This window comes from Pyrus communis, chromosome 2, assembly GCF_041283825.1.
Source record: "Pyrus communis isolate YQ-2024b chromosome 2, ASM4128382v1, whole genome shotgun sequence".
Lineage (NCBI taxonomy): Eukaryota > Viridiplantae > Streptophyta > Magnoliopsida > Rosales > Rosaceae > Pyrus > Pyrus communis.
The window spans coordinates 25,587,254-25,600,330 of NC_142566.1; the positions used below are offsets into that span (position 1 = coordinate 25,587,254).

Genomic DNA, 13,077 nt, shown 5'->3' on the forward strand with positions numbered 1-13,077 from the left:
GCAAATATGTTTGGACTGGTGAGTGGACTTTGAAATTTTGGACTTGCAGTACACGGCAATCTTAGAAAAAGCCCAAGTTCACATGTGTTTTTGTATGCTTGTAGCCCAAGTACAATGTTCATATTTTAAAATAACTGTAAGCATTTTAATCACAAGCGACCAATCAAGTTTGACAAAAAAAGTTAAAAGTGTTTTTAAATTCAACTTTATTGTGTGATTCTTTCAAGAATAATTTTAAGAGCGCATCTAGAAATGCTTTTAAAATAGCTGAAAGTGCATTTGCAAGAAGCACTTAAGTTGTTCCATGGTCCACTTGAACTTATATTAAGAATTGGTTTCAAAAATATTTTCACTAAAAGTATTTTTAGTTATTTTGAATGCACTTACAAAACAAGCCTAAGTGTTTTACTAGTGACATTTTCATTTTTGATATAAATTTTAAATGTAATGATAGTGAGATCAATTATTTAGACCAAATTTTGTAAATTATATGACGTGGTAGCTGATGATTAGATTATTACTTAAATATTGATTAATGTGCTTATTTCATGCTCGTGACATATCATATAATTTGCAAATTTAATTTAAAAAAAAATTGATTTACCTAGCATTACTCAAGTCTTAATGCATGTCAAATAGAAATTTTTTTTACTGAAAGTACTTATGATTAGAAGTGTTTTTAAAGAAGTAATTTCCAAACAAACATCAAATATATGAGAGAGAACGTGTAGTGATGAGAAATGGAGAGGGATTGTTACTTTTATTTTTTTTTTAAATTAAAGATGAAAATGTTTTTTCGTTCTCTTTTGATTGACAAAGAGAGTTTCATTAATGTAATTTTAGATGAAATTTGGTTGTTCTTATCCGATGGCCTCAAACCAATCAAAAACCTCCACCTTTCCTCCCCTCCTATATAAATAAAGGGCAAGTCTTCTTACAAGTTCACGGATTTACAGCGCGAGAGATCGGAGTCCAAAAGGTTGAGTTGGAAGAGAGAGATGAAGAAATACAGTGGGAATGGGAAACAGGGGCAGAAAGGGAATGGGAAACCTGGGGAGGTGAGGAAGGATAGAAAGTCGGGGACTGGAATGAATGGATCACCAAAGAAGGGAGGGCGTGGAGGTAAGTACACTTGGGCTGGAGATGTTGCCTACTCTCCGGCCGAGATGGGGTTGCAGAAGGAGGTTTTCGATGCGAAAGATCCCAACTTTGAAGACCCAGAAGAGATCACAACCGTCTGATCATCATCATTGATGATGTTGATTATGATCTTTGATGTTGATGTAGTTTTTCAGTTGAGGAAATGAGATGTACATAGATAAAAGCCAAATGGGGCGATGATCCTTACATTGTGTACAAGTTTTTAAATTAAGTAATGAGGTTTGATGGTCTTCTTTTTGTTTGTGCATCATCTTTGATGATGTTTATCTTTACATTCTGTCTAGATTCAGTGAGATTTAGCTATGCGTCGCTTCGATTCCCTTCCGCTGTCGAGTTTCTCTTGAAAGGAGAGGATCGGATCCGAATCTGCCTATTTGGCTATACATGTTATTTTTCCGAGGCATCAAGTAGCTAGATGCTAATAGATTCACATTTATCAAGTAGCTAGATGCTAATAGATTCACATTTATCAGCCTATCCAAGAAACAATTAAGAAGCGTGGCATGAGATTCGCGGTGGAACAAGTTCGAAAAGTTGTTCTTAGTTAGCATTCCTCTGCAACAAAAGCAATATCTTTGAATTCGGGGGAATAGGATGCGAAAAGCAAAAGATTATAAGATGTGAATAACTCACAGATTATGTATACAGAAAGGAGCATCCCTTGACAGAAGCACAACAATTACATAACGAGCGCGAGGATAACGTGGGATATGAAATCAAGGACATGCAGAAGAGGTTACAAAGGCCAAACCAAACCGATATGCTTGCTGTAATTGTACTTTTTTACCATGCTGGTCGAACTTTTCTTCACAAATCTCCACCACTTGGGCTGTTTGGTTCTTGGTCTGACAAGAATCGGCTCTGGAAATACATTTTGATGCCTGTTTAGTGCAGTCCACAAACTATCATTCGAGATAGATCTTCATGCTATTTCCAGTCATCAAGTTGTCATGTTAATTCGCCGTTGATGATTTGTGATGCATGTTTAACAGCTCTAGAGACTCTATAAACTTCATGTTGTACAATTTTCCATGACTCTGCTGTCTTCAAACTCTTTGCCTTTTCGATGGCTTCACCTATGCCCGGGAAGGATACAGATCCATAATCATCATGCTTTGAGGGCCCATAAATCTGGAAAAACAATGAACTAATCACAATCCCAGATCACCAGGCTGGGAAAACTTGTTTATTTTTTGTCAAGGAAACTAGGTACCCAAATTCGCAAACATACCAAATGCTTAAACCATGACCTTCCTAAGAGTCCGTCTTGATCTGTAAATGTGCGCTCCGCCATCATAAGTCTGTCATTCAGCTCTCTCACCTTAAGGTGATCTTTCTTTCTGGTAAATAGATTAGCTTTGCGTTGTTCTATTTCCTGTAGAATTATATGCTTCAGAATTTGGGACACACGAGAAATGGAAGTGTAGTTTATTGTTTCTAAGAAACACAAATGATACCTCTCTCTGGCTGTTTATATTTGTGGCTGCTTTCTTGAGCTCCTCAATGGACTTGAACAGAGGAGTTAGGTTTACGTTCTTACCTGAAAGCTCATCTTCCAGGTCCTTCACGTAACTCTGTCATTCAGGGTTTCAAAATTATTCAGGTTGATTGCAAATATATTTGTCGCTATATGCCTGTGCAAAATACTTTTAATTGCAAAGGGTTGCATGCAAACGATACATTTGATTATTTCAAGAGCTCATGAAGTGGTGAACAGAAGATAACGTTGTTGTACCTGTAGCTCCAGTGCATAGGAGAGATAATTAAAAGGCAAGACTTCTGCATCAGCTAGCCAAAGACCTACCAAACCCCATAAACTTGCCACTGCGTTCCAGACCAATGAAATCTATTGAGGTGTTTGAATAAACTTTCAAGGGGATGCTGACCAGAATTGTTAAGAGAGAAAACTTATGGCTGACCTGCAACATGCCTTTGAAACAATGGATCACCGAACCTTTGCATCCATATAAAGTCGTCATACATTGAATGGTATACCGGGTATCCTGTGATTCCAAAATCATTTGTTATTATCTCAAAGCGTAATGCTTCCTATTTTTCAGTGCTAACAATGTTGTGAGAGTTTAAATCGCGTCAAATGTGTTACCTTTACCGAAAGCCATGTCAGCTGCTGGAATTCCAATATGATGAACAAAAGCTGCGAAATCCGATTCTCCGCTTCCCAACCTGCCAATCTTTGTATGCAAAATACAGCATTGTTTGAGCATTAGTAGTTTCACTAAAGTTTTCAGAAACCCATTTGATAAAAAATGGCAGACTTGTCATTAAATTCTAGTACGGAGGATCTAAGCGACTGCTTACCATAGGCAAGCTGCTCGAACCAACCCATGATTGGTAAAGGGTTTGTGATGAGTTATCTGGGTCTTTAACCTTCAATAAAAATTTTGGATATGATTGACATGAGTTAGAAACTATGGCAGAAACAAGAAATAAGTTGAAATTCCTAATCATATTATGGCTCGAAGGCCCATTGTATGCAGGATCTTTGTTGCTTTCCAATGCTGCACCGTATTCAAGTACTGTTAGTATCTCTATACTAGTTTGCAATACCTGTTGAGTAGCTTGTTTAAGCAGTTCATCAAGCTGTGGAGTTGACGCGGCCCAGAATCCTGGGCCGTATACCGCACTGTCAACATTCAAGTAAGCAATGGCCTTTGAAGCTAGCATGTGCCTGTTTTCTTCTACCCATTCAGTTGATCCTATCTGTCGACAGCTTTTAAAATTTCAGAGAGAAATAGAGAGAGATAGATATCACACACACAGACAGAGAGAGAGGAATAGAGACCAGGCCATATTCCTCAGCATCCCAATTACACAAGACAATTGTACGCCGAGGCTTCCACCCTCTTTTCTGCAGCTTCCCTAATCTTTGGGCAATCTACATTACACATCGAAAGCAGCTTGTATTAAATTTTCCTCGTACAGAAGGAACTGGATGAGGATACATCATTCAAATCCACAGTACCTCAAGCAGTGCTGCAGTTCCACTATTTGGATCAACGGCTCCAAATGTCCATGCATCCCGGTGATTGCCCAAAATGACAAATCTACATAAATTTAGCAACAGAGTGACTACTCATCCGAAATTTCGTTTCCTTCATCGATAAAAGTCCATTACGATCAGTAATAGCTAGTGTCAATTTCTTCTCTAACATGTCCTAATTCTCTTCTTGAATGCACACTCGAATCCTTATGAACGCTACTGATGCTTAAAATCCGAACTTCCTAATTGCAAAAAGATTTAAAACGTACCGGTCAGGTTCCTCTTCTCCTTCTATGACACCAATCACATTCTCAATTCTCCCTATGACTTGCTTCCCCTGATACAAACATCCAGAATTAATGCAATAATAGCAACTTTCTGCATAATTAGACCCACTTCATTCTACTATAGGAATGCTTAAATTTCCGGTTTTGCATTTTACGCAGAGTTTTTACGTTTTCATACCTCCCGTCGTGCATTTTTCGTAAAAACCGACCACAATGATCCTCGCTCAACAATAATATGTATTTCAAGTTTCGAAATCTTAGAACACAAGAAATTCATTCACTTACAGTGTAACTGAGATGCACAATCCCAGGACCAGGACCAACCCTATAAACCGGAGCATCATCACTTCCCTGCCAATCATCATTTGCCACCTGCCCTCCAATAGCCCTCAAAATGGTTTCGCCGTCCGCCGCGGAAATGGGCAGTGACGGTATCTTCCCAACATCCCCTGCCTCCTCCACCTCCTCATCCGAAAGCCTCTCACACTCTTCACTACTAGCCCACCCCGGCGTCGTAGGATCACCATACGCATTGTAAACTGACCCCACCTGGACCCCACTTGGCGGCAGCCATTTCTCGTCTGGGAACCACTTTGCTCCGCCGCCTCCGCCGTAGTCCTTCCTATCTGTATACACCAGAACCCCAACAGCCCCCGCTTCATACGCAATTTGCACAATACTCCCTCTGTAAATACTCCCATACTTCGCCAACACAATTTTTCCAGAAACGTTAACTCCCATTTTTTCCAAAGTCAAATAGTCCTCCAAAGTTCCATAATTTACAAATACCACCGGCGCTTCCACAGTTCCCGACTTTGCATACGCATGGAAAGTGGGCAGGACTTCATCTGCCACGTCGGCGTAGGGATCGCCGCCGTAGACTTCTTGCCGGAGGTCGAACTCGATTTGGGTTTGTGGGTCTTGCGGTAAAGGTGTGAGCTTTAGGGAGCGTGAGACAGGGTAAGTAAGGGCAACTTGGTATGGGGCGATGTGGGTTTTGATGTTGGAGGAGGTGAAGACGGAGAGGACGTAGGCGGCGGCCTCGGCGTTGGCTTCTTGGCCGGCCACGTGGGGGCGACGAGTGAGGGTGTGGAGGTGGTGAGAGATAGAAGCATTGTCTGAAAGTGAGGGGGATGTGAAGAGAGAGTGGTAGGAGGATTTTGGGGTTGGAGAAATGAGAAGGAAGGTGAAAGTGGTGGCTATGGCGGCCAGCAGAGTGGCTGCCGCAGCTGTTTGGATAATCATGGAGTTTTATTTTTTAGTCAACGGATAATCCTGGAGTTTAATCTGTAATAATCCTGTATGCGGATGATGGCATCGGATTAATCACGGGGCAGTCGTGTATTAGATAGTGATTAGAGAAGGGTTTAATTTTTAATTACATTAGTGGCGAAATGGGGAATTTGGAAGCCGGTGGTTTGCTGCTGGATATGTCAACAGCAAAAGGACTAAACCATTTTTCAAAAAAAAAAAAAAAAAAAAAAAAAGGGGGACTAAGCCATGGCGATAAAAAGTAAGGGGACCAAAATGATGACCATGATTGATTTTAAAAGTAAGGATCGGTTCAATCAATCTCATAGGCCACTGGTGATGTGAATGAGTTTCCTCTTTGAATTCTCTTGAATTCTAGGGATTCTCTAATCGTATCTGTTAATCGTATATCGTGCAGTCAGTTTTCGTCAAGTACGGTTTATATTCAATTTTAAATAAAATAATTTAAAATAATTTTTAACCGCACGATGTACGATGAACGAACACGATTGGAAGATCCTCGAATCTTCACAAAGAATATACCGAGAGGATCCTCATTCGAAAACCTTTAAGATTAACACAACAATCTCAACATTAGATAATGGCTTATCAGTTAAAATGATCATTCAAATTGACATAATTTTTTATTTTTGTTCCTGAGATTTAAAATATATATACTTGATTCTTGAGTTTATCCATTGTTAATCGCTTTAGTCATTCCGTTTAAATTTTCCGTTAAATAAGGAGAAAATGACATTAATACTCTCAATTTTGTTAAATCATTTTAGCCCATTATTTATTAAATTCAATAAACTGTTGTTCTTTTGGTGTAATTTTTGTGGCATCATTTTATTGAATTTGTGATTTCTACATTTGTGCCACTTCAATACACTAACATAATAGTTGATGGAATTTAAGAGAAAATATCAAATTAACCTGTTTTAATAAATGTTAAGAATGATTTTAAAAATAAATGATCAAAATAATGGTTCGATCAATCTCCAAGCACAAGTGCGCATGCCACGAGACCCTATAAACTTGATGTGAGTTGCTGGAATTCGAAGATGGTCAAATAGATGAAAGTTAGACGATAAAAGCAAAAACTTGTATAGTTTTTTTGTCAAAACAAAAACTTGCTTACTCTGTTGGGCTCCAAAATGCAAGAAAGCTGCTTGAAAACCATGTTTAATTGTTAATGAGCATTCCATTTTATTCGTATTAAAAATGAAATAGTTTTAGGTTCGACTCCAAACTTAAGCAACGGTATTCCCAAAAGATCGGTAAATTATTTTGGTGTCTAGAGAATTGTTGTAAAGTAATATGGGTTACAGAGAAACATTGTGATATGATACTAACATAAAAGAAAGAAAATTCACTTCATTCAATTCATAATCCTTACAACATATAGCACTTATTGACTTTTTCTTAATTTTTTTTATACAACAATATATTTACACTAAGAGAATGAGAGAATAAACGGGTTGCAAATTATGCATTGTTACATGCATGTGCATGCTGAAAGGCTGACAGATCACATGCAAGGGTGCCTTGTAATATTTCCCCTAGCAGAACACAAGCCGATACTTTACGTGTTATTTGGTTCTCAATGACAGAACACTAACTGGTGCTCTACGTGTTATAGTAATAGTAAGTACTTCACAAGTTATATTATAAGTGAAAAAAGAATATATTTTTTCATGCTCTTCTATTTGTATTATAAAATATGATGCATCGACTCGTTCTAGATACATTGAAAAGTCTCTTATCCAATTGAAGACAACCAACTATCAAGATGTTGTGTGGTTGAGATATTTAACTCTCAATATTTATTGGAGGCCAACTACTACTCCAACCCACATATTTACATTGATCTGTCCAACCCACATATTTACATTGATCTGTAGCATTTTCATTTTATCTAACTTCAAAGTGCGTAGTACTATCTCTCTCTCTCTCTCTCCCTCTCACATTATTTTTCACAAGATGTTTGCAATATTTCAGTGACAAACACATCGAACACATTTCCAAAATACGAAAACTTCACACGTGTTTGATTGGAAGTAGGGGAAATACATGTAGTTGTTTGTTACTGATGTTTGTCATGTTAGTTCGCCATTGATGACTTGTGATGCATGTTTCACAGCTCTGGAGACCCTATAAACTTCATGCTGTACAAATTTCCATGACTCTGCGGTGTTCGAAATTTTCGCCTTTGCAATAGTATCATATATGCCAGGGAAGGATTCCGACGCATAGTCGTCATACTTCGAAGGCCCATAAATCTGCAAAAGTACCATACCAATTAGTCCATCTTGTAACAATCAAAATCCGAGATTACTATGTGAGGAAAACAAAACGCTTTTGAGAGATGGTTGAACGCAAATGAAAGAGCAACGGAAACAAAACTTTAGTACAATTTACATGACGAGTTGTAAGGAACATACCAAATGCTTATACCATGACCTTCCAAATAGTCCGTCTTGATCTGTAAATGCACGCTCTGCCATCATTAGTCTGTCATTCAACTCTCTCACCTTCAAATGATGTTTCTTCCATGTCAACTGCCAACCTTTGTTTTGTTCTATTTCCTGGAGAATCATGGTTCAGTTCTGTAATCATAAGAAATGAAAGTGTTTGATCACGAGTAATAGGAAACTCAATCGATACCCTTCTTTGGTTGTTTATTTCTGTGGCTGCTCTTTTGAGCTCTTCAATGGACTTCAACAGAGGAGTTAGGTTTATGTTCGTGGCCGAAATATCATCTTCCAAGTCATTCGCATAAGTCTGGCATTCAGAGTTCCAATATATTATTTTTGTATTGCACAAGTGTCTCCCATAACTGATGCATTTTATAATTTCGAGAGTGCATGTAGTGGTTGATTAGAAGAAAATGTTTTCCGTACCTGTAGCTCCATTGCGTACGAGAGATAATTAAAAGGCAAAAGTTCTGCATCTGCGAGCCAAAGGGTTACCAAACCCCATACACTTGCAACTGTGATCGACACCAATCAATTCAATCTAGGTGCTTGAATTAAATTGTCAAGGGGGATGTAAGTAGAATTGTCTGAGATGTGTTCAGTTAAGAAAGAAATCGTAAAGGCTGACCTGCAACATGCCTATGAAACATCGGATCACCAAATTTCTGCACCCATATAAAGTCATCATACATTGAATGGTACACCGGGTATCCTGCAATGTTAGATATGTTTCTTAGTAATTAAAAGCATAATGTTTCCTATTTTTTCAGTGGCAACATGGTTTGAGAGCTTAGGTCACGTCTAATATGTTACCTTCGCCGAAAGCCATGTGAGTTGCCGGAATTCCAAGATGGTGAACAAAAGCTGCAAAATCTGATCCCGCACTTCCCAACCTGCCAATCTTTGTATGCAAAATACAGATTTTTAGCAGTATCATACTCATCAAGTTTTTAAAATCCATTTGTTGAAAATCATCTTCCAACATTTTTCTATGGTAAATTAGAGCAATACTTCTGATTACTGGTTAGACAGAAATTGTACTGTTTTTTTTTTATTTTTTTATTTTATCACCGGTATGATGCCCTTCTGGAATTTCATTGAAATTCTAAATGGAGGAGTTCGGTGAAGCAATTTCTTACCTTAGGCGAAGTTCTGGAACCAACCCACGATTGGTAAAGAGTTTGTGATGAGTTATCTGGGTCTTTAACCTTCAACAGCCAATATTGAATACGATTGAGATGGGTGAGAAATTTATGACAGAAATCAGAAGAAAAAATTGGAACTCTAAATCATATTAAGCATCCACGTATATGTAGCACACCATATTTTGCTACCCCATTACCATATGCACAAGTAGGGTGAGCATATCAATAATATTTCGCCGTACCTGTTGAGTAGCTTGTTTAAGCAGTTCATCAAGCTGCGGAGTTGCGGAGGCGAAGAATCCTGGACCTTGTACTCCACTGTCAACATTCAAGTAAGCAATAGCCCTTGAAGCTAGCATTTCCCTGTTTTCTTCTACCCATTCAGTTGATCCTATCTGTGCGAGTTTAGTTTAAAACTTCAGATATAGAAAATAAGATATAAATTTGACACACACACACACACAAAAAGAAAGAAAGAGGGAGAAAATGAGAGACCAGGCCGTATTCCTCTGCATCCCAATTGCACAAGACAATCGTACGTCGAGGTTTCCACCCTTTTTTCTGCAGCTTCCCTAATCTTTGGGCAACCTACATCACACATCAGAAGTAGCTTCTGCTAAGTTTTCCTTGTTATGAAGGAACTTGATGATGATACATAATTCAAATCCACAATTACCTCTAGCAGTGCTGCAGTGCCACTATTTGGGTCAACGGCTCCAAATGTCCATGCATCCCGGTGATTACCCAGAATGACCAATCTACATAGTTTTGGCAAAGGAGTAATAATCATGCTAAGGTAGAAGTGCTCACATTCAAATCAGAATGATGCTGATACTAAAATTCGAGACTTCTAGCTGAAATTTTTTAAACATACCGGTCAGGTTCCTCTGCTCCTTCTATGACACCAATCACATTCTCAATTCTCCCTATGACTTGCTTCCCCTGAAACCAATATCCAACATTAATACAAATATAGCACGCTGTATCATATATTCAGTCATATATACATACAATGCGTGTAAGAATAAACAAAATACATGAAATTGCTTCACTTAAAACTTGATTTGAGACTTACTGTGTAACTGAGATGAACAATCCCGGGACCTGGTCCAACCTTATAAGTTGGGGCATCTTCACTCCCTTGCCAATCCTCATCTGCAACTGGCCCTCCGATAGACCTCAAAATGGTTTCTCCATCTACTGCTGAAATCGGAAGTGAAGGAATCAATGGAACATCCCCTGACTTCTCCACCTCCTCATCTGAAAGCCTCTCACACTCTTCAGTACTTGCCCATCCTGGTGTGGTTGGGTCACCAAGTCCATTGTAAACTGTTCCCACTTGAACCCCGCTTGGTGGCAACCACTTATCATCTGGAAACCACTTTGCCCCACATCCACCACCGCCATAGTCCTTCCTATCTGAATACACTAGAACCCCTATAGCACCTGCCTCATATGCAATCTGCACAATGCCCCCTCTATAAATTTTTCCATACTTTGCCAAAACAATCGAACCCGAAACATTTACTCCCATTTGTTCTAATCTTGCATAGTCCTCTGAACGTCCGTAATTGACATAAACCACAGGGGCAGTGACATTTCCTGACTTTGCATAAGCATGAAAAGTGGGCAGGACTTCATGTGCTACATCAGCATAAGGATCACCCTCATAGATTTCTTGCTTAAGACGGAAACTGATAGGGGATTCTTGTGGTGACGGCGTGAGTGTTAAGGAGCGTGACACCGGATAATGCAAGGCCACACGGTAAGAGGCAATGTGGGATTTGATATTGGAGGAAGCGAAAACGGAGAGGACATAAGCTGCAGCCTCGGCGTTGGCTTCAAGGCCTGCCACATGGGGCCGGCGGGTGAGGGTGTAGAGGTGGTGAGATATGGAGGCATTGTCTGAAAGCGAATTGGAGATGAAGAGAGAGTGGTAGGAGGATTTTGGAGTAGGATAAAAGAGAAGGAAAGTGAAGGAGGTGGCTATTGCTAGCAAATTGGCTTTGGCTGTTTTCTTCACCATGGAATCCAATCTTTCAATACAAAGTTAGAGGTCCTAGTGTATATCAGTATACACATTCATGAGACAATGATCCTCCTAGTTCGAATCGAAATTCACGACAAGAACAAGATAATCATCCAGAAAAGGTTAACATTTTATATAATTAATGAGAAAAATGCTATCTTTCAGTTCCCATATAGGAGAAACTCTTAAATCAATAGATTTCGTCGATATTTCTAACATATCAGTCAAATATCAGGAAAAACTCTTATATTTCGTCTAAACCATAATTTGACAATCCCTAAAGTTTCATTTTAAATTTCCACTTTCTTTAGCAAATTTCCATCATTTCTATCAAAGGCAACTGAAATCAATATCATATCGATATATCCATCTTATTTCCACAAATTTGTATATCAATATTTCTACCGATAACGATATTTTAAGCACTAGTTACACTAACACTAAGAGTATCTCTCACTAATATCATCTTGTTACTTTAATTATAATACAAATCTCTGCAAATTGATTGATCAAAGTTTAATTACCTTTTTTTACAGAAAGCACAACCTCTTCTCTTCCCTTCAACTTCAACTTGCTGCTAATGATTCAGTTTCCATCTCTGACTCTAGTGCATGATTTTTCTTTTCCTGTCAAGAAAAACAAAGGCCAAATTATTTTCACAAAAATTAAAGAACCAAAATTTACTAAAATATACCAGAAAAATTAAACCTTTGAGCAGAAGAAAGCTGGGAGGAGGAGCTGAAGAAGACGAACAAGGCCGAAGACTTTACTGACAGTAGTGTTAACTGTTAAATATGTCCTCTCAACCGCAAAAGCACTAAAACGCAATTTTCAAATAGTTTGGAGCGAAGTACATGCAATCATGCAAACAACCGTGGGGTCAATTAGTAAATAAGGGTAAATCTAGGGCTCCCCCGTCAAAGATTCCGAACAACTAGTTCCTGTTTTTTAAAACGACTAAACAGATTTTAGAGAAAATATTTTTTTAGTTCCAAAAACACTTTAATAACAATCACAGTAGCAGGACTGGTACCATTATCCAAGACCACAAAATCTCAAAGTGACGGTGTTAATGGGAGGCAACAACATCAGAAACACAAGGACTGATTGCATCAACGATTACAAACTGTTGAGAGCAATTAAGAATAGGTTACTGACGTTTAAATCTAATGACAAAATGATTGTCTGACAACATAACATGTCTATCATTAAGAATTACTGTAAAGTTGTGAATTATTATCCATGTTCATAGAACTTTAGTGATGCTCGTCTACAACTTAAATTACAATTGGACTAAAATGGCTCTCGCTATGGTACGATGTTGATACTTTATTCCTTTTGAATTATTTTATACTAATTTTTAACTTTCTTGTTGTCTCATACCTTGCCGAATAAAATACATAGATTATGAACAAAGGATATGACAGACAGATTATTGAAGAAACAAATTGTTTATATCAATACGTGCCTATTTATGTTTAAAGAAATACATAATTGTTTTAAGAAATATAAATTGTAAAATAAAATAAAATATAGATTATAAAGTATTATAACATTTTTAAAACTTGGGGAACAAGCATATAATTAGTGTTCATCCAAATATTTAACAAGTCTCTTACATTTTATCGACAAATAAAATACAAAATGAAAGTTATATATTTTTTGTCTAAATGAAAGTTGTGACCTAGATAAGTCCCTCAAGCTAGGCAACCCGCGACCACCGGAT

The 13,077-nt window shown here is 38.1% G+C and overlaps 2 protein-coding genes across 3 annotated transcripts; both read right to left on the reverse strand.

The window, feature by feature from the left end:
• Positions 1–1,751: 1,751 nt before the first annotated feature.
• LOC137746461 (putative glutamate carboxypeptidase LAMP1) lies at positions 1,752–6,015 on the reverse strand. Its single transcript, XM_068486476.2, has 12 exons — positions 4,735–6,015; positions 4,432–4,499; positions 4,145–4,226; positions 3,965–4,057; positions 3,730–3,882; positions 3,481–3,549; positions 3,266–3,353; positions 3,081–3,164; positions 2,897–2,985; positions 2,619–2,735; positions 2,393–2,536; positions 1,752–2,292 (listed from the first exon to the last, which is right to left on the reverse strand). Exons 1-12 carry the CDS (start codon positions 5,692–5,694, stop codon positions 2,110–2,112), a joined length of 2,130 nt encoding a protein of 709 aa, XP_068342577.2. The 5' UTR covers positions 5,695–6,015; the 3' UTR covers positions 1,752–2,109.
• A 1,431-nt stretch (positions 6,016–7,446) lies between these two features.
• LOC137746460 (putative glutamate carboxypeptidase LAMP1) lies at positions 7,447–12,392 on the reverse strand. 2 transcript variants are annotated; one of them, XM_068486475.2, is made up of 14 exons: positions 12,060–12,392; positions 11,876–11,977; positions 10,398–11,381; positions 10,197–10,264; positions 9,999–10,080; positions 9,818–9,910; positions 9,565–9,717; positions 9,317–9,385; positions 8,991–9,078; positions 8,806–8,889; positions 8,604–8,692; positions 8,368–8,484; positions 8,145–8,288; positions 7,447–7,982 (listed from the first exon to the last, which is right to left on the reverse strand). In XM_068486475.2, exons 3-14 carry the CDS (start codon positions 11,346–11,348, stop codon positions 7,800–7,802), a joined length of 2,121 nt encoding a protein of 706 aa, XP_068342576.2. In that variant the 5' UTR covers positions 11,349–11,381; positions 11,876–11,977; positions 12,060–12,392; the 3' UTR covers positions 7,447–7,799. The 2 variants fall into 2 exon arrangements, with proteins under 2 accessions (XP_068342576.2, XP_068342575.2); XM_068486474.2 differs by having other exon boundaries at positions 10,398–11,423; positions 12,060–12,196.
• Positions 12,393–13,077: the final 685 nt, after the last annotated feature.

Bases quoted from the DNA above. Each gene is read 5' to 3' on its own strand.
- LOC137746460 (XM_068486475.2), bottom strand. From the start codon at position 11,348: ATGGTGAAGAAAACAGCCAAAGCCAATTTGCTAGCAATAGCCACCTCC. The intron at 9,911-9,998 runs GTAATTGTGGAT...TGTGTGATGTAG, and splicing joins GCACTGCAGCACTGCTAGAG to GTTGCCCAAAGATTAGGGAA. The intron at 9,386-9,564 runs GTACGGCGAAAT...TGGCTGTTGAAG, and splicing joins TTAAACAAGCTACTCAACAG to GTTAAAGACCCAGATAACTC.
- LOC137746461 (XM_068486476.2), bottom strand. From the start codon at position 5,694: ATGATTATCCAAACAGCTGCGGCAGCCACTCTGCTGGCCGCCATAGCC. The intron at 3,354-3,480 runs GTAAGCAGTCGC...TTGCATACAAAG, and splicing joins GTTCGAGCAGCTTGCCTATG to ATTGGCAGGTTGGGAAGCGG. The intron at 2,986-3,080 runs GTCAGCCATAAG...TCTGGAACGCAG, and splicing joins GTTTCAAAGGCATGTTGCAG to TGGCAAGTTTATGGGGTTTG.